The following is a 21957-nucleotide window of genomic DNA, read 5'->3' on the forward strand; positions in this document are numbered from 1 at the left end:
ACAAACTCCTCAGTGCATGCTCACCTTCTTTCCCTTGTTAATTCTATGATTCACCTCATCTTTCACAGACCCAAATTCTTGTATACTCTATTTAACAAATATTCCTTTCCTTCAAATATCGAGTTCACACTGTGAGATCCATCGCTGGCATCATCATGGGCTCCAGACCAAACTCAAGATTATATTAGGTACCAACCCTCTTATATGGGTGTGAAGCTTGGGTTGTAAATGTTGCAGTGAGGAGGTGGTTGGAGGCAGTGATGTCCTGTCTAAGGGCAATGTGTGGTGTAAATATTATGCAGAGAATCTAGAGTATGGAAATTAGGAGAAGGTGTGGAGTTAATAAAAGTACTGTATTAGTCAAAGGGCTGAAGAGAGGTTGTTGAGGTGGTTTGGTCATTTTGAGAGAATGGATCAAAGTATGAATCTATAGGGGGAGCAAGGCAGGGTAGGGGTCATCCTCAAAAAGATTGGAGGGAGGGGGTAAAGGAGGTTTTGTGGGCGAGGGGCTTGGACTTTCAGCAAGCATACGTGAGCGTGTTAGATAGGAGTGAATGGAGACAAATGATATTTGGGACCTGACGAGCTGTTGGAGTGTTAGCAGGGTAATATTTAGTGAAGGGATTCAGGAAAACTGGTTATTTTTATATAGCCAGACTCGAGTACTGGAAATGAGAAGTACAATGCCTGCACTTTAAATGAGGGGTTTGGGATATTGGCAGTTTGGAGGGAGATGTGTATCTTTATACGTATATGCTTCTAAACTGTTGTGTTCTGGGCATCTCTGCAAAAACAGTGATTATGTATGAATGAGGTGAAAATGTTTAATGATTATGAAAATATTTTCTTTTGGGTGGCCCGGTGGCCTAGTGGCTAAAGCTCCCGCTTCACACACGGAGGGCCCGGATTCGATTCCCGGCGGGTGGAAACATTTCGACATGTTTCCTTACACCTATTGTCCTGTTTACCTAGCAGCAAATAGGTACCTGGGTGTTAGTCGACAGGTGTGGGTCGCATCCTGGGGGACAAGATTAAGGACCCCAATGGAAATAAGTTACAGTCCTCGATGATGCACTGACTTTCTTGGGTTATCCTGGGTGGCTAACCCTCTGGGGTTAAAAATCCGAACGAAATCTTATCTTATCTTATCTTTTGGGTCACCCTGCCTCGGTGGGAGATGGCCAACTTGTTGAAAAAAAAAAATTATATTAGAGTACCAGTAAGGAGGGACACTGAATTTAGGAAATTCATCAGAAGGGCCTCTTTGAACATTTCCCAGGTTCTATATGACCCCTACATGTTTAGCGCTTCCTTATGAATACTATAATAAAATGAATAAGCTCTTATATATGAACCATATTACTATCATAAACCTCAAAAGTTAGCAAGTTGGTAGTTTAGAGATTGAAGATCATTTTAACCCGAGTGATCATTCAGCACACTTAGCAATAAAAAAATAAATAACACACAAGAGCACTTAAGGTAAAATTAGCGAACAATGAAAACTAGTGTATTAGCATAAATAAAATAGAATAACATCAACTATCTCCATGGAGAAGTGGAACAGAATTCTTTCTCCATAAGCCATGCATGTCATAAGAGGCGACTAAAATGCTGGGAGCAAGGGGCTAGGAAACCTTTCTGTACTCGTGGGGAGATATGGCTGGTTTGTTGAAAAAAAAAAAAAAATAAACTTTCATGCCAAGCTAAAATAACCAACATTAGTTAAAAATCCCATTAAACTGTTAATGTCAACACACTCCTCCAAGCTCCTGAGATCCTTATAGGCACCCAAGTTATAAAAACCACAATATACGCATTTTATTATTATTATTATTATTATTATTATTATTATTATTAACACACTGGCCGATTCCCACCAAGGCAGGGTGGCCCGAAAAAAAAAAACTTTCACCATCATTCACTCCATCACTGTCTTGCCAGAAGGGTGCTTTACACTACAGTTTTTAAACTGCAACATTAACACCCGTCCTTCAGAGTGCAGGCACTGTACTTCCCATCTCCAGGACTCAAGTCCGGCCTGCCAGTTTCCCTGAACCCCTTCATGAATGTTACTTTGCTCACACTCCAACAGCACGTCAAGTATTAAAAACCATTTGTTTCCATTCACTCCTATCTAACACGCTCATGCATGCCTGCTGGAAGTCCAAGCCCCTCACACACAAAACCTCCTTTACCCCCTCCCTCCAACCTTTCCTAGGCCGACCCCTACCCCGCCTTCCTTCCACTACAGACTGATACACTCTTGAAGTCACTTTGTTTTGCTCCATTCTCTCTACATGTCCGAACCACCTCTTTGTATATACAGTGGACCCCCGGTTAACGATATTTTTTCACTCCAGAAGTATGTTCAGGTGCCAGTACTGACCGAATTTGTTCCCATAAGGAATATTGTGAAGTAGATTAGTCCATTTCAGACCCCCAAACATACACGTACAAACGCACTTCCATAAATACACTTACATAATTGGTCGCATTCGGAGGTGATCGTTATGCGGGGGTCCACTGTACAATGTGTGATTTACACGTTATAAAATATTGTTAAACACAAAGAAACCCACTGGGATGCCTGAGCATTTTGGGCAGACAAAACTGATGCCAACAGCATTTGGGGTTCCCAAGCAGTCATCCATCCCGGTACTAACCAAGCCCAACATTGCTTAACACCTCTGATTGGACAAGGAGTGGTGCATTCAATGTGGTATGGCTGTTGCCAAACCCTGTATAACTTGCTTCTCATCTGTAGGACCCACAGGGCCTGCCACTTTTGAGGACATGTCTGTTGTTCGTAGCCCATTAAGTCACTAATTCAGATGACTACTATAGAGCAAGCTCACTATAGAACTCATACTTTTAAAACTGTACTATTGTTCATATAGCTACTTCTCTTTTTTGTAGATTTAAGAACTCCTACTTAATAATCAATGTCTGGCTCTTAAGTAGTCTTTAAGCACTAGGATTAGTTTGCCCAAAATGCACCTCATGCTAATGGCTTTCTTTTGTGCCTAACAATACATATTTTATTACATTTTATTTTTTAACAAGTCAGTCATCTCCCACCGAGGCAGGGTGACCCAAAAAGAAAATACTTTCATCATTCAACACTTTCACCTCACTCGCACAATCACTGTTTTTGCAGAGGTGCTCAGAATACAACAGTTTAGAAGCATATACATATAAAGATACACAACATATCCCTCCAAACTGCCAATATCCCAAACCCCTCCTTTAAAGTGCAGGTACTGTACTTCCCATTTCCAGGATTCAAGTTCAGCTATTATGAAAGTAACCGGTTTCCCTGAATCCCTTCACTAAATATTATTACATGTGAGCTACATTATCTGTATACTGTAGAAAAGAAATATTTCATCTGTATTTGTATTTTGTGTTTGCTGCAGCATCTGGCTGCTTATTTTCTGGGACACCAGCATGGCCTGGTAACCCCAGAACCCTATATCCTTGTGGAGTTCAGGTATAGAGATTGACTGAATAATCCTAGATCTTTCAGACCACAGGGTAAACATAAGTATACTGCACCAGATCAGAGAGCAAACACAGGAAATCCAACTAAGCAAGTTATCAGAACAAAATCACCGGGTATTGCATGGAACTCAACACTGAACACAGAGGCCTCATTTGACAACTGTGCACAATATGAGTTCTCACCCGTGATCACTGCAAGGGCAACATCACACTCTCTGACCCATCATTAAAGATCTTAATCATTTAAGTATGAACAAAATTATGCTCCAAGAAATATGCCAAGGTTATCACTGGAGCTTGGCACTTAGGGGTCACTGGCAACTACCCACAAATATGTATTTCAAACACCATCTATAGACTGCATAGAGAGAAGCCAACATCTCTGACCACAGTTGCATCAAGGCCAATCTAGGAAAGCAGCTCACATCTGAACACCAAATTACAAAAGGAAGTCTCACACAATGAGAAAAGGGCTACCACTCCCTATCACAAAAACTGCACTATGAGATGGGTTCCAGGTGAATGAAGAAAACATAATAGGTAGAACAGGACTTACTCCTTGTGGCAGAGATGCAGGTAAAGTTTAGACTCAAGTTGTGGAATGTACCCATGGAATGTACCCATGCAAAACTGTATACCTAGGTGACGGACAGGCTTTTGTAAGTACAGCAGGGAAGAGCTGGCCAAGAATAGATCTAGTTCAGGTAGTGTTAAAGCCTTGTGATTAGATTGCCCAAATTACATAACAGAATTAGTGTTTTTTTTCTAAGCCTTCAATTGTATCAAATTTTATTTGTATTATAATATTCAAATTTATCTTCCAAAATTAAAAAAATACAATAAATTGTAATAACTGCAATAACCTCTTTGTATGGCTCATAAGGAATAGTTTTTTTGTCAATGTTTACTTGCAAATTAAGGATTACTGTACTGTGTTCATTACTTTCATACCTATTTTTAATGTCAAGTTGAATAGTTGTTGGGTCTCCTCCCTGGTCACTGATAAGTACATGACATGCAGTACCAACCAGGGAACACACTAGTATTTGATGTTTTACTGAGTCAACTATATATAGATTCCTCCCCATCCAATCAACAGCAAGAGACTCAGCCCGTCCAATGCCTGTAACAATAACCAACATTATAAATCAATGTATTTTCTATGGTTTTATTATTGCTATATGTATTTTTATTAATAATACTGAGTAACTGAAAATTATTAGTCTCAAACCTTCATTAACAACAACTGAAGGAGCTTGTCTAGGGTGAACTGGTATATTGTAGATGCCCTCCAGGTCGCTCCAATATACTACATGATCCAGAGGATCATAGGCAACGCCCACAGTCTATTTAGACAGAGCAATTTTTATTATACTTTATGCAAGGAAATAAAAATTAATATACTAACAGATATATTCATTTTGTACTTTTTAATTTAAGGCTAAACTACAGTAGTGCAATATTTACCACTTTGTCTCCTATAAAAACCTGTGTATAAGAAGAATGATCTAGGCTAAACAACCTTATACCATTGTCCACTGCTGCTAGTAAGAAGGCTCGTTCATGCTCTGGAACAGGCAAACTCTGGTAAGGTAAATTTTTTTTTTTTTTTTTTTTTCAACAAGTCGGCCGTCTCCCACCGAGGCAGGTAAGGTAAATATTATTGATAAAATTAAAACCTACGCCAAGACAGAACAGATTTTAATCAAGGCTTGAAGTTCAAACTATCTTAGAGGTAATCTTCCTTAATTTGTTTTAAAGACTATACAATGTTTGTACTGCCCTGTGGTATGTGAAAAATATAAAGAATCACCCATTTCATTTTTTCAACTTTTCGCCAAATTATTACAGCAAAACTGGTTAAGGGTGTTAAAATTTATTTAAAATATTTAAACCGAGGCTGATTGAGGTACGTATAGTATTTCAGGTATGAAGAAAATCAATCACTGTTGTGACAATGCACAAATATGCTACAACCATATTTTAGTGGTTTTTAATTTAGGCTTACCATATTTACCTCAGACAACAATTTAATGCATGATAAAACTGACCCCCTCCCCCAAAAAAAAAAAATTGAAAAGCAACAATGTTCATTGACTCTAATAACATACTTTTTGTGTTGCAAGTTACTCCATCTGTCTGCAGCTCGTATCCTTCACCACACCAACAAGTGTAACTTCCATCATTGTTAGTGCAGAAGTGGTCACACACGCTTTCGTCACTTTCACACTCATTTACATCTAACAAGGAGAGAACAATCATTAAGGAGGCTTAATGCAATATAGGAACATAATTTAAGATACGGTTTAAAATTACACAATTTCATGGCAATACAAGAAATAAATACCTGGTTTACTACACGTTTGACTCGCCCTATCTAGGAACTACATCCAAATCAAGAGTCCTAAAATTTGGAACTCCCTACTGAAAGATGCAAAATGTTCCCTGTCTGCTACCTGACTCAACTATAATTAAAAAGCATATGCTTAATCACACCCAAATTATGCATAATCATTTATCCTAAAGAATATCAAAAACCTGTTCACCCAATTCAAATTAACAAATAATAATTCCTACTGTTACCAATATACTATTTCAGTGTTCATTTTAACTATAAATACTTACTATTTCAATATTCACCATTACAAACATTATACCAAAATGGTATGTATATAAAATGTTTAACCATCAAACTTGAAACCACAAAATTCTAATAAACTAAATTAACCCTTAAACGGTCCAAACGTATATATGTATATGTTCTCTTGCGTAGCCCCCCAAACGTATATATACATTTTATTTGTCATCATTCAACATTGGCACGATAGGCCTGAGTCGCCTAGACACGAGAGAATGGGTGTGTGCACTCAAGTGTGAGTCATAGGAAAAAAAAATTGGTGACACCTGGGTACCACATGCTCTTTTTTCCTATAAAAAAAAATTCTCAAAATATTCGGGGCGCTGCGCAGGTGAACGTATTTATTTATTTATTTTATGTCTTTGCAAACAGTGCATTGAGATTTAGTATTTACAATAGTGGGTTGCAATGCAAAGAGCCTCTATTATGCCTAGGCATTATGGGCCAACTTAACATTATTGGCTTACAGTCTACTTAACACTAAGGAGTATATCATAGTTGTACAGTAGGTATAGTATGTATACGTTTGGACCGTTTAAGGGTTAACTAACTGACCAGAAGTTATAAGTTAATTTTAAGGCTGCCTGAAATGCTCTGCATAAGCAAGGACTTGCCATTAAATCTCTTTAACATGTTAATTATTCCTATACTGTACTTCATGGAAATAAAGATTTTCATTGTCATTTTCATTATGGATTACAATCACTTCAATAGCCCAAATTTACTCTAATTGCATTAATACAGTGATGAACCACTGAATTACATACCAAAGATACACAAATACTGATTCAGATCTGATTAAGGTTGTTAAGTATATTACTTGGGGTTTCTCCACACTGCTTAGTTAACACCTGGTTTAAGAAGTAGGTGGCATGTGTTTTATGTACCTAATGGCACTGGCACAACCTCACCACTCATATTTACTTCCTTATGGTGACCCATGCTTGTTGACGGTTAGCAAGAGACTTCTGAACTGGATTTATGTCTATTTCATCTTTAATGTAGATTTTTGTGAACAAGAAATGTGTAGAGGGGGGGGGGGGGAGTCCTTTACTTGTATGCTTCACCCAGCACTGGGTTTTATCAAACATTTATGAAAGACAGTGGCTTATCTAGTTCACAGAGTGGCATCACAAGCTTAGGTACTGGAATGAGGTTGGAACACTGCAGGTAGCTTACTTGTCCATGTTCTGTTTAATACAATATGCAGTATGGGAGCTAACAAAGTAGAGATCCCATTGATTTGTTTGATGGTGTTGGTTAGTTTTATAACTGATGATTCTAGGCAATGGTTATTAAACTCGTCAGTACCATCCAACAAAACTGACATATTGCCCGCTTCCCTTGCACATATATTAAACTGTGCATGAGCCAGTAGGCTCATGCACAGTTTAATATATGTGCTAAGCATGTGACATTACTCCTTGTAATTTGTATATCAGCTATTATTTATTTCTTCCTAACTTAAAATTTTAGAGATGTTCACATCTACATAAGCTTCTCAATGTTTAGTAGTTTTAGTCTTAATCTAATTTGTCTGAAATACTACACATACTATTGGCTTTCCATTTTCTTTTTCCAACAAGTCAGCCATCTCCCACCTAGGCAGGGTGACCCAAAAATAAAGAAAATCCCCAAAATGACAATACTTTCATCATTCAACACTTTCACCTCACTCATTCATAATCACTGTTTTTGCAAGATGTAAAACAGCTGAGATCAGTTACCTAGACAGTTTGAAGAATTAAGAGGATCAATATGTTGACCCTGAGGACAAGCACACTGAGGTCCCACTGGAGTCTTGAAACACTGATAGATGCACTTGGTCTCGACGCATGTCTCATCTGAAATACAATTTACCCTATGATACTGCTAGCAGTTTTCACTGAGGTAAAAGGAGGAGGAGAATGAATAGTAGTAAAAAAGAGCAATAGCAGTAGGAGGGACAGTATAAGTAGTAGAACCAAAAATAAAAATTAGCTATACAAGATTTCTTAGGCAATTTAAAACAATTACTGCACTACAGTACTCAAATATCAAATGTAAAAAAAAACAGGCTTTTGAAGTGAAGATAAAATGCTATCCTATAAATTATCACATAATACATAGCATAATAAACTACTATCATTCTGCCCTATATAATCTCTTATACTTATTAATCTCCATTGGGAAATGGAGAAGAATCCTTCCTCCACAAGCCATGCATGTCGTAAGAGGCAACTACAATGCTGGGAGCAAGGGGCTAGTAACTTCTTCTGAATAAATTGCTAAATGTAAAAAGAACAACTTTTGTTTCTTCTTTTTTGGGTCACCATGACGTCCTGCCCATTTTAGCATGTATATCCCCCCAATGCAATAATTCTCTCTCTTAGCTCAAAATTCCCTAAACATTCACTTAACATCTCCCAAAATCAATCTCTTTTACACATCTTTTAGCCCCAGGTGTGTGTGCGCACCTGGGGGCAGGTCGCTCCTGCCTGTCCCAGCTACTGAGCCACTATGACAAGGTCCTGGATGCTCTAGAAGACAAACAAAATGCAAATGTAGTATACACAGACTTTGCAAAAGCCTTTGACAAGTGTGGCCAGTGTGTAATAGCACACAATATGCATGATAAAGGAATAACAGGAAAAGTTGGTAAATGTATCTATAATTTCCTAACAAACAGAACACAAAGAGTAGTAGTAAACAGAGTAAAGTCTGAGGCATCTATGGTGAAAAAGCTCTGTTCCACAAGGCACAGTACTTGCTCCATCCTGTTTCTCATCCTCATATCTGACAGACAGGGATGTAAGCCACAGCACCAAGTCTTTGTTTGCAAATAACATCCGAATTTGCATGAGTGTTCTCCATGGAAGACACTGCAAGACTTCAGGTGGACATCAACAAAATCTTTAAATGGGCCACAGAAAACAATACAAAGTTCAATGATGAGAAATTTCAATTACTTCAACATGGAAAATGAGAGGAAATTAAAACTATCAGTACAAAAATTCCAACTACACAATAGTGAAAAAAAAATGTAAAAGACCTGGCAGCGATAATGTCAGAGGATCTCGCCTTCAAAGACCATAACTTTTTATCAATCACATCTGCTAGAAAAATGACAGGATGGATAATGAAAACCTTCAAAAGTAGGGATGCCAAACCCATGATGACTCTTCAGGTTGCGTGTTATATTTAGGCTGGAATATTGCTACACACTAACAACACCTTTCAAGGCAAGTGAAATTGCTGACCTAGAAAATGTACAGAAAACCTTCACGGTGTGCATAACTGCAATAAAACACCTCAATTACTGGGAACACTTAAAAGTTCCTCCCTACTCCCTAGAACACAGGTGGGAGAGAGAGATGATGATACATATACATTTGAAAAATCTAGAGGGATTAGTACCAAACATGCACACAAAAATCACTCCCTATGAAAGCAAGACTTGGCAGATGATGCAACATCCCTCCAATGAAAAGCAGGGGCACCACTAACATAAGAGACAGCACAATAAGTGTCAGGTGCCAAAGACTGTTCAACTGCCTCCCAGCATACATAAGGGGATTATCAATAGAACCCTGGCTGTCTTCAAGAAGGCACTGGACAGGCACCTAAAGTCAGTACCTAACCAGCCGGGCTGTGGTTTGTACACTGGGTTGTGTGCAGCCAACAGTAACAGCCTGGTTGATCAGGACCTGATCCATCATAAGCCCTGGTCACAGACTGGGCCATAGGGGCGTTGACCCCCGAAACCCTCTCCAGGTATACAATATTCAATTCTCTTCTACTCATTGTAACTCCTAAATTTATATTTACACTCGCCTAAAAGACAGTACATGTATGCATAAAATTACTCAAATTGTCATTGGATTATATATACATGTCCATAACTAAAAAAGACATCAGAAATGGAAGCCTACAAGTAGCCAGGTAAATTCAAGTAAGCCTATGTACTGTACAGAGATTGATAATTAAAGACCAATGCCTCTATTTCATTTTCACCTGACTCCTAATGCTATTTGATGTGAATTATTGTTACTAAGCTAACAAGAGGATGTTAATCACTCTTGATAGATTATGATTTTTAATATTTGAAACATTATTTGTAAATGTAGACCTGAATCTATAATTCAAACATTGATACTTCAGGGTCAAAAATATTATAGGTGATTATCTTAGTTCTCCATACAGTATACGTGTATATGCTAAAAACAGTATGGTAAAATGCACAAGAAAACTTACTACATTGGTCACCCTCATCACTGCCATCATCACAGTCATTGTGACTGTCACACAGTTTGTCTGTGCTGACACACCCTCCAGACTTGCACAGGAAGCTATTAATTGACTCCTGACACCCTTGCTTGCCTGCAAATTACATCAAAACAATTTTAACACAAATATATATATATATATACATAATTCTCCATGGGGAAGTGGAACAGAATTCTTCCTCCGTAAGCCATGCGTGTCGTAAGAGGCGATTAAAATGCTGGGAGCAAGGGGCTAGTAACCTCTTCTCCTGTATGTATTACTAAATTTAAAAGGAGAAGCTTAAGTTTTTCCTTTTGGGCCACCCCACCTCAGTGGGATACGGCTGGTACGTTGAAAGAAAGAAGAATACATACATAATATACCTGTAATTGTTTTACATGATGGTAGGATTGCTGGTGTTCATTTTTCTGTCTCGTAAACATGCAACTTCTACTTACACTTAGGTCACACTACACATACATGTACAAGCATATATATACACACCCCTCTGGGTTTTCTTATATTTTTCTTACTAGTTCTTGTTCTTTTTTTATTTCCTCTTACCTCCATGGGGAAGTGGAACAGAATTCTTCCTCTGTAAGCCACGCGTGTCGTAAGAGGCAACTAAAATGCCGGGAGCAAGGGGCTAGTAACCCCTTCTCCTGTATAAATTACTAAATTTAAAAGGAGAAACTTTCGTTTTTCCTTATGGGCCACCCTGCCTCAGTGGGATACGGCCGGTTTGTTGAAAGAAAAGAAAAGATATATACATACCAAAAATTACAAATTTAGGAAGGGAAATGTGATGAATCCCAATTATGGAAGTGATTTTATGTTATAATATTTGGTACATACATAAGTGTACCTCTGACAAACTAGCTCGGTGGCCCGTGGCCTGGTGGCAAAAGCTCTCGCTTCACACGGTGAGAGTCCAGTTTGATTCCCAGCTAGAGTTGAAACACTGGGCGTTTCCTTATACCGGTTGTCTATGTTCACCCACCAGTAAAATGGGTACCTGGGCATTAGTCAACTGGTGGGGGTCACATCCGAGGACAAAAACTGACCTAATTTGCCCGAAATGCTCTGCATAACAAGCGGCTTTCTATAAAGTAGTATGTCATTGATGTCAGCTAGGCCTGTATACTTTGTACATGTACTTGTAGAAAGAGATATTATTATTACATATTATTATTATTCTTTCAACAAACTAGACGTATATCACCGAGGCAGGGTGACCCAAAAAGAAAAACAAAAGTTTCTCTTTTTAACTTTAGTAATGTATACAGAAGGGGTTACCAGCCCCATGCTCCCAGCATTTTCATCTCATCTTACGACATGCATGGTTTACGGAGGAAGAATTTTGTTCCACCTCCCCATAGAGATAAGAGGAAATAAACCAGAACAAGAACTAGTAAGAAAACAGAAGAAAGCCCAGAGGGGTGTCTATATACATATATGCTTGTACAAGCATGTGTAGTGTGACCCAAGTGTAAGTAGCAAGATGTACCTGAAATCTTGCATGTTTACGAGACAGAAAAAAGACACCAGCAATTTTACCATCATGTAAAGCAATTACAGGCTTTTGTTCTACACTCACTTGGCAGGACAGTAGTACCTTCCTGGGGAGTTGCTGTCTACCAGCTTACTACCTAGATTATATTATGATTATTATACTCTACTGTTTGGTAAACTGCACAATTTGTGCCTACTATGAAAAAAACCAAGTGACCTTGATAGTTATTAAACCTCCCCTTCAGTTAAGATTTAACTTACTATACCCCCTAAAATTGAGTTGTGTAATTTTCAAGGCATTATAATAATTAGCTATTCTATGCTTTTAATAAAGCTGCTAACATCATTATTATTCACTGTCATCATTTTTTAACTACTGTACTGAAAAATTGGTTACTATCAAGACCAATTTCCTATCACGATTAACTTGCTGTCATATTACCTGGAGTTTACCTGGAGAGGGTTTTGGGGGTCAATGCCCCCTCAACCCAGTCTGAGACCAGGCCTTATGGTGGATCAGGGTCTGATCAACCAGGCTGTTACTGCTGGCTGCATGCAAGCTGATGTACGAACCACAGCCCAGTTGGTCAGGTACTGACTTTAGGTGCCTGTCCAGTGCCTTCTTGAAGACAGCCAGGGGTCTATTGAAGATAGCCAGATATGGCAGCTATCTAATTACAATATGTATAATAATCAAAATTCTAATGCCATTAATTGTAGACCAAACAATATCCATAATCCCTTCCAAGTCATGTGTGCATTAAGTCACAGCAAATTTTGACAAGAAAAAAAAAAAATCCGTACTATTTAGGAGAAAAAACAAAATGGTGGGTTCTTCATCAGATACTGGAGCCACTCAAACCTCACTGCCAGAGTGCCAGGACTCTGTGCCCAAGGAAAAGGGGACAATTATCCCTCAGTAATAAACTAATAATTTTTGTATGAATAAAGAGGAACAGAGCTTTAAAATTTACAATGCTAGAATCATGTGGTATGTGAGAAGAAACCACATATGTACACAGATCACTCACCACAGTTTTTTTCATCGTCTCCATCAACACAATCCTGCATACCATCACAGAGAAGGTTAAGTGAAATGCATTGGCTATTGTGACACTCATATTGGTTATCTGTGCATTTCCTGGCAATCTGAAACCAGAACAATATAAAATTAATGTCATTATGTATTTATATACTTAGCATGCAAAAATCAATCCACAATACTTATATAATTAAATCACTTGCCAAAGTTACCCTTTTAACTTGGTTTACTGGTAAATGTATACTAATACATTCATAAATAAACCATATTACAATGCCATATTTTATCAATAATGTAAACAGACAACTGTAATTACCTATTTGTAGCTACAGGAGCAGAGCTACGCTTGTGGCGTACTCATCTTCATTATATGCGTTCATCATACGGAAATATATTTTTTAATTTCCAATGACTGTAGCGCTTAATACTTTCTCTTCATTTATTCCATTCTTTTACCACAATTTGTAAAGAAAAATTTCCCAGCATCCCTTCAGCTTCATTTTTTCTTAATTTCTCTGTTGCTCTTTTTGTCCCAGTTGAAAGTATCAAAAAACTACTGTTATCTATTCTTTTATATCCTTTTATCAATTCGTATCTCCTTTTTCCCCTCAAATTTAGAAAGACATACTGTACTATCTCACCATATCTTGTATTGTAATTCAAGTAGCTAGTATCACTCACTCTGCTAAACTTGACAGTTACATACATCTCTTATTGTAATTTTTGTTTTGAATCAAGCAAGTAAATTTTGTGTGTATAGTATAGGCTAAGTGTTGCCCACGATGTAATGTCTATTGGCCTTCAGTTTAATGTATGTCCTGTGCAGTAGTACTTAAATTTAGATGAGTAATTGCAGTTATATTTTACTAACATTTGCAATAGCCTCCACAAACATTATAGTAAACTGCTTTACTAAAACTTCCAGCCTAGGCTTTCCATAAAGTAAATCAATAATGTCACCTTTCTGAAACAGGTGTAAACTATACTTAGTAAAAAAAAAAAAAAAAAAGATCATTATCATCATCAGCCAATGTTGGCATCAATGTTTTTTTCAATCTTTCATGACGACTCATATTTCTTAACTCGGGGATCAATTTTATATCTCTGGATTTTTCTTTCTGGTCCATGTGTTTTTTCCTCTAAGATGTGGACACCACATAGCACATGGATATTTCAATTTTGACCTAATGTAAGTTTTCAGCATTTCTTCAATTAAATATCTGTAGGCTATTTTATAATAAGCCTGTGCAACATATGCATTTCTCAATTTGCCTGTGTATAAAAGATGAATTGAGATTTCAAGAAAGGCATATATATGTTACATGGAAGGTCACATGCATATTAAAATATCCAATGCTGCTTTTCAAAATTCTAGGGTCCATATTGTTTCACCTTTCCTCTATGAAAAGGTTTCTAAACCAGAACATGTATCCACCTACAGCTAGAGAATTTGTGAAGGTAATTAGATAATAGTAAAATATGAAACTGGGACAGTAGCATTATATTTAATTACTGTACCAATGAACAATATACTGAATTAATTTTGAGAAGTTTATTAACTATACTGTATATTTAAACAGATATGCAAATCAAGTTGATAAATATGAAAACAGTAATATCTTACCACACAGTCTGCTTCGTCTGAACTATCTGGACAATCCATCTCTCCATCACAGCGCCAGGAGTAGGGAAGGCACATTCCAGAAGCACAGGCAAATTGGTGGCTGCTGCATCCATCACCCTACACATAAAATAAGCTCTAGTTTATATGCATCACCTAAGAAAAGTGTCCATTTAAATACAACTTCCTATGTTATGAATTATGGTTCTTTCATACCATAATTCTTCAAGCTTTTCTAAAATTTCTGATAGCTTGCTAAACAGAACTTGCAGTTCTAAATGGGCTCAAATAAGTAATGAAAGATGCATAAATTATAAGCCAACTTGTCTTTAATTATTGCCAAGCAGGACGGAAGATTTTCTGTTTGAGTTTTATCAAATAATTTTAACTGGAACTTGTAGCATTTTTCTTTACAGTATAAAGTACATTCTAGTAAGTCAGTATTTTTTACTAATATAGAACAGTTGAACACCCAAATTCATAGGGTTCTTAATTGTTGAAATTTAATTGTTCAGTGCTTTTACTGATAGACAACCCACTTTTTTCCCCCCATTTCCTATTTTTCTTTTGCCACCTTTGGTGCACAACCCTCAAAACTAAAAGAGTAACCAAAGGATTTCACTCAAAATGTTTAATGGCTTTCCATTCTCCTCACTGGAATAAATCAACTTCCAAAAATGAAAATGAAGTTCCTTAACTTCAATCTGAGAATCTTTTATTTTAGCTATTAGAACAATATACAGTGGACCCCCGCTTAACGATCACCTCCCAATGCGACCAATTATGTAAGTGTATTTATGTAAGTGCGTTTGTACGTGTATGTTTGGGGGTCTGAAATGGACTAATCTACTTCACAATATTCCTTATGGGAACAAATTCGGTCAGTACTGGCACCTGAACATACTTCTGGAATGAAAAAATATCATTAACCGGGGGTCCACTGTACATATACAGTGGTACCTCGGGATACAAACTTAATTCATTCCAGGAGATTGTTCAAGTTCTGAACTATAATTTTAGATTTTCAATTCCCAGTTAGTACAATAATGTACTCTTTTAGTTTTCAAAAAGGATAACTTTATATAACAGTACTATTATGAGAATGTTGGATGTTTTAGTTTTAAGGCTGTATAGCCCTTGTGGCTTAGCGCTTCTTTTTTATTATAATAATAATAATTTAGTTTTATGTTTAATATAATTAAAAATTATTTAGACTCATTTTTGTAATTTATTTCTGAAAATGTCTTCATCAGATAACTAAATATGTCAAGAGATTTATAAATTCTGTGCTTCCTTTTTTAATTTGTAATCCTTACATAGGTTTCTGTAATGAGTAATGACATTGGCATCTCAAATAATTTAGGTTACTTAATATTTAATTTCACTGGGTTATTTAATATCTATTGGGCAATAAGCATTCCTTGTATATAATGAACAGTAATCAATCTCCATGGGGAGGTGGAGAAGAATCCTTCCTCCACGAGCCATGCGTGTCATAAGAGGCAACTGAAATATTGGAAACGATACAAAAACAAAACAAAAGTTTATTTCTTCGCAAAGGTTACAAGGTGTGTTTACATTTCATAATTCTTGGGGGGGGGGGAAGAGTATCAGATTCAGCCAAAAATTGAGTACTATTGTAGTCAGCAAAAATTTTGCTATTGCCCCATCCCTAACCTTTAGTATAACACAACAAATACACATTACTTACATGCCAAAGATTACATACCTCTCCCTCATGGCAGTGGTCTTCATCAGAGTTGTCAGGACAGTCTGTGGTGCCATCACAATGCCAGAAATTTGTGATACACTCACCACTCTTGCACTGAAACATCTGCATCTTGTCACACACCACTGAAAAATACATGGTGCAATGGATAAAATGTTCATCAAATTCAATTTACCATGAAGCTGTGTCATCCATTCAAATATAGAGAACTAAAAAGATATGATATACAGCTTGAATCAAAGGGTACCAGCTTGAAATAATGCACATTCAAGAAATAAACCCGAAGTTTTTGCTTTGGACTTATGTTTAATTATATCAAAATTAACCTAAGATAATGCAATATAGTCAAACAGTACAATTTATTTCCATTGGGGTTCCTTGGAATACTGTTAATTTAATTTATGGGCTACATATGTACTTGACATACATACTTGACGTGCTGTTGGAGTGTGAGCAAAGTAACATTTATGAAGGGGTTCAGGGAAACCGGCAGGCCGGACTTGAGTCCTGGAGATGAAAAGTACAGTGCCTGCACTCTGAAGGAGGGGTGTTAATGTTGCAGTTTAAAAACTGTAGTGTAAAGCACCCTTCTGGCAAGACAGTGATGGAGTGAATGATGGTGAAAGTTTTTCTTTTTCGGGCCACCCTGCCTTGGTGGGAATCGGCCAGTGTGATAAAAAAATAATAAAAAATATATATGTATATATAATTCTCTTTATATGACCATGCATTACACTCAACCTTGGAAAACTGCTGGAATGTCTTTAGTTCCTGAGCTTAACAGAAATCTTGTGTTCTGTTAGTTTTTCACAGATAGCTCAGCAATTTTTCAACATGCCAGGAACCACAACCATAATAGTTGGAAAATACTTTCCACTGTAAATATAGTAAAAAATACACATACTGTACTATGCAAAATCCTTGTGTTGGCTATGATTAGTGGAAATTTAATGTTACAACTACCTTTGCCCTTCCTGCACCTGACCTACTTCCTAGACAAAATTTATATTGTGTGACCTAAATAAGGTTGCCTCATTATTAGTCTGAGAAAGGCCTTAGTAATAAGCAATTATACAGTAATTGTTTTACTGCATTGTCTCCATGTTGGAAATCCATCTTGTATAAAAAATTAAAAATGAAATAAGGAAAGCCAAATGAGAAATATTAAAGTTGAGGGAATTAAAAATCAATCCTTAAGGTTTCTTTCAGATACATATAGAAACCAGATTAGGGAAAAGATAGGCCCAATTATATATACAGTAATTAGGACCAGCCTAATGTTAGTGACAAAGAAATGTGCCAATTTTTGACACTACTATTTTTTTTTTTTTTTTTTTTTTTTTTTTTTTTACACAAGATGCAAATATCCAAGAAATCAAAATTTGTAAATTATACAGGATCAGTGTCACTAGTGACATGGTTCTCAGATACTGAGACCAAACAAGTCACCGGACCCTGACGAGCTTTTTTCAAAAGGTTTCAAGGAAATGTTAAGAATAACTTAGCAAATGACTGGTTAGCCTCTTCACCAGATCACTACAAATAGGATAATAGCAACTGTCATAACCATTTACAAAGCAGGAGGTCCTTAGCTTCAAATAATAGACCACTCAGCCAATCTTAATTATGTGAAAGTTAATGTAATCAATAACTGCTAATGCAATTATACTCCAGGTATGCAGTGCAAAGCTACTTTGAAGGATTTTTTTTTTCGACACCAGCCGTATTCCACCGAGGCGGGGTGACCTAAAAAGAAAAACTAAACTACAGTTTGTATACCTGTAGTTTGTTGATACCACACAAAGAAATAAAAATTTTGATTTGATTTTCGATTCTGATATATGAACTTCAGTCTGGTATCTGATAAGAGTTCCACACAGGAGACTGATGAAGAAATTAGCAGCACATTCAAATTCAAAGTTTATTGAGGAAATGGTATGGTGATACCGACAAGATGTGGAAAAAGACACTTATGTACAGTTCAGGACATTTATTAAAGGAAATGTTTCGCCACGAAGCCACTCGTGGCGAAACGTTTCCTTTAATAAATGTCCTGAACTGTACATAAGTGTCTTTTTCCACATCAAAGTTTATTCTCTATAAGGATGGTACAGAATAAATTCTCCTGAGTTGAGGAGAAATTGGAATAGGGACCCATTACAATGGTTGTGCTACAAGGGTCAGTAATGGGACCCCTAAGTTCACAATCTACATAAATGAGAGAGATAAGGGAATAAATAGCAACATAAGCAAATTTGCCAATGACACTAAAACAAGCCTTCAAATTTCAGATGAGGACACTAGAAAGCTACAGAAGGAACTAGGTAGGTTGATGTGGTCAGATAAGTGGCAGATGTTGTTCAATGCAGACAAATATAAGGTCCCAATCCTAAGAAAAAACTATGGTATTTTTAAGTTAAGTAATGTAGCCCATAACGATCCCGAGTGCAAAAAAGATTTAGAAATTCTGGTCAGCAAAAAAATGTAAAGCCAAGACAGTAGTGCAAAAGTGTTGGCAATAAAGCTAATAGAATTCTTGACATCGTATCAAAGGTAAATAATAGAAGTCCTAATGCTATACTTCAAGTTTATGTATTATTAGCTTGGTTATGATTTCCATATTAAGATAAGATTTTGTTCGGATTTTTAACCCCGAAGGGTTCGTCACCCAGGATAACCCAAGAAAGTCAGTGCGTCATCGAGGACTAATTTATTTCCACTGGGGTCCTCAATCTTTTCCGTCAGGATGCAACCCACACCAGTTGACTAACACCCAAGTACCTATTTGCTGCTAGGTGAACAGGACATGTGCAAGGAAACGCGTCGAAATGTTTCCACCCACCGGGAATCGAACCCGGGCCCTCCATGTGTGAAGCGGGAGCTTTAGCCACCAGAATGGATATAGATATGCTGGAAAATGTAAAAAGAAGGATAAAGGAGGTCCATAAATCAGAAATCTTTCCTATGAATATAAGCTGAAGGAACTGAACTTGCACTACCTGGAGTTTACCTGGAGAGAGTTTCGGGGGTCAATGCCCCCGCGGCCCGGTCTGTGACCAGGCCTCCTGGTGGATCAGCGCCTGATCAACCAGGGGGGGAAGGAGAGGCTGACTGAGGTGCACAAATGGAAAACAAGAATAAATGAAGGATTATAATTATAATCATGGGGAGCACTAAACCCGTAGGGTTATACAGCGCATGTGGGGGGGACGGAAGGTATTTATTTATTTATTTATTTATTTATTTATTTAAAAATTTGTGCACACATACAGAGGTACAAAAAATACAGAAAATAGCAGTATGCCAAAGCCACTTATACTATGCATAGCATTACGGGCTGGCTTAAAATTAACTTAAGATGAACTAAGCAATGATGACATCGGTGATAAAACTTTAATGTAAACAGATTACTATAAAGCACAAGTGAGTATTACAAAGACAGGTCATATGGTTGTATGCATTGTTGTACATTCAGTAGAATGGAGTATTCTGTTAGGTAGTGTATTTAAAAAAATAATAAAGTTAGATTGGGTTTTAGGTTTAACATTTATGTGATATAATTGTGAGAAACATTTAAGATATTCAGGCTCAATTCAGGGAACCAGAGCACAGATCCAATTCCCTAGATCAAGGAACCTCCCTTGAGGGGAATAAATGAAGGAGATACAAATAACATACTGAAAAAAATCTATCCAAAACAGGGCTCACAGCAATGGGCTAAAGTTTGACATTCTGATTTAGAAAGGATACAGGTTAATTTAATTTATATCTTTATTATGGACCCCAAACCCATCCTGTGGGTGACCAAAGGATATTAGGAAGCATAGATTTTACAAAAGTCATAAAGAAGTGGAACAAACTCCTCAATAGTATTACCGAGGGGAGAACATTGGATAGTTTTGGATATATAGTTTAATAATAACACTAACAAAAATTAGAATGTAAAATAAAATTATAATTGTATATAATAATCTAATGCATGACATATATAATACTTGGAGGGGAAGAGTATACAACATAAGTGAATGTATGGATGTTTATATGATAAGGTTAGGGCAACACACCCCTTCCTACCCTAGTGTGGATGTTACATGTACCCAACAAGGACTGAGTTCATCCTTTCATTTCCTCTCCTTACTGCCTCCTCTCTTTAAATGCCTCTTCTCTTTACTCTCCTATACTCCCTCTTCTCTTTACTCTCAACTGCCTCCTCTCTCTTTCCTTTCCTCCCTCTCCCTCACCTTCCCCTTATTCCCTCCCTCCACCTCTTACACACTTCCTGTTCCTCTCCTGCTCCACCTTCCCCACAATCCCTCTAAAATTTATGTGAATTTCTTTTATGTACTATCTATATGTTGATAAGAATGAGGAACATGTGTGTGCGTTTATTAGATGCACAATATACATAGATTGATGTAAGCAAATTATTTTCAAAACTTTCATATTATTATATTCATGAGGATGCGCTAAGTCCGTAGGGTCATACACTCAGGAATGATGGATGGATAGGCAGGGGCAACGCAAGGATTTCTGGGGGGGGGGGTGCCTTTCTGGTTGGAAAAGGGGGGGGGGGTGACTTGTTCTGAGGCGGAGTTATTATAATTACTATTTTAACTCGAGGGCTTTTTGAGAATTTGGGTGTGAACTTTGGGAGAATTTGGGAGGCTTTGCGAAAATTCTGGGGGGTTTAGGGAGAATTTTTGGGGTGATTCAGCCCCCTTGGCACAACCAAAGAAGGTAAGTTCAACCTCCTCCAATCAAGAGCCGTTCACAAGGAAATCAACAGATATTGTAGGTTAAGTCATTAAAAAACTGATACTTGATTTTTCATGACTAGCTACAAGTACTGTATTCGAACTAAAAAATTCAACATGCAAGTTAATTTTATATAAAGGCAATCCAGTACAATATCTTGCTTGTAGCTAACCCTTGTCCAGTTAGGTGACTACACATATATACATCTACTCAATAATAACATACATGGAGACAAACAGATTAACTGATCTGTATATTTCGACCTCTTTTTTGTAGATCTGCTGAAGAGGATCCCATAAAGGAGTCGAAATATACATCAACTAACCTCCTGAGTTCGTCTACATGTGGGTTATTATTGAGCACTGACAACTGTCCATTACATTTTATTCTTATATACATATATATACAATAAGCGCATCTTCAGATATGATTTCAGACTAAGATTTTACCTGTGGTGTTGAGGCCAGAGATAAGAGAAGGCAGAGCAAGACACAGGAGCCACACCAAGAACACAGTCATTATACAAGTATAATTAATATCAGACACACAGACTGACCCAGCAACAATGACCCACCAACATCACACACTAGACCACTAACAGGCACTGCCAACCCTCTGCTAGTTAGTTACCTAGTTCTTCCCTTGCTTTAGGTGTTTCCACCACCAGAGGTCATTAGCCTCATTTTCTAAGTTAATAGGATATTGCCCGTCAAGAATACTCTAGTCGTTAAATTAGGGATCAAGGTTAAAATCAATTGTTGCTTTCTAAGCCTATCGACTGTACCCGGGTATGAAGCATATATTTAAGCCTTGAAAAACTAGGGATTACAGTAAACTGTCAGGTGTTTAATAATAATATCTTTATTTCTACAAGTACATGTACAAATTATACAGGCCTAGCTGACATCAAT

The 21957-nt window shown here is 37.2% G+C and overlaps 1 protein-coding gene and 1 pseudogene across 8 annotated transcripts in view; both read right to left on the reverse strand.

Moving 5' to 3' along the window:
* The window catches only part of LOC128688386 (vitellogenin receptor), a 103579-nt gene extending 81927 nt beyond the window's left edge, over nt 1-21652 (reverse strand). For 6 of the 8 annotated variants that reach the window (XM_053776230.2, XM_053776228.2, XM_053776231.2 and 3 more), the window contains exons 1-10: nt 21496-21652; nt 16292-16416; nt 14566-14682; nt 12931-13048; nt 10376-10501; nt 7870-7986; nt 5616-5744; nt 4972-5072; nt 4736-4850; nt 4456-4627 (exon numbers count right to left, since the gene is read on the reverse strand). In XM_053776230.2, the coding sequence (XP_053632205.1) occupies nt 4456-4627; nt 4736-4850; nt 4972-5072; nt 5616-5744; nt 7870-7986; nt 10376-10501; nt 12931-13048; nt 14566-14682; nt 16292-16416; nt 21496-21565 (1190 nt within the window). In that variant the 5' untranslated portion in view covers nt 21566-21652. The remainder of the gene's footprint in view (nt 1-4455; nt 4628-4735; nt 4851-4971; nt 5073-5615; nt 5745-7869; nt 7987-10375; nt 10502-12930; nt 13049-14565; nt 14683-16291; nt 16417-21495) is intronic. The other 2 variants (XM_070086806.1, XM_053776229.2) reach the window with 2 other exon arrangements.
* LOC128688434 (5S ribosomal RNA) lies at nt 2618-2736 on the reverse strand (annotated as a pseudogene).
* Nucleotides 21653-21957: the final 305 nt, after the last annotated feature.

Source organism: Cherax quadricarinatus, chromosome 19, assembly GCF_038502225.1.
Source record: "Cherax quadricarinatus isolate ZL_2023a chromosome 19, ASM3850222v1, whole genome shotgun sequence".
In the NCBI taxonomy this organism is placed as follows: domain Eukaryota; kingdom Metazoa; phylum Arthropoda; class Malacostraca; order Decapoda; family Parastacidae; genus Cherax; species Cherax quadricarinatus.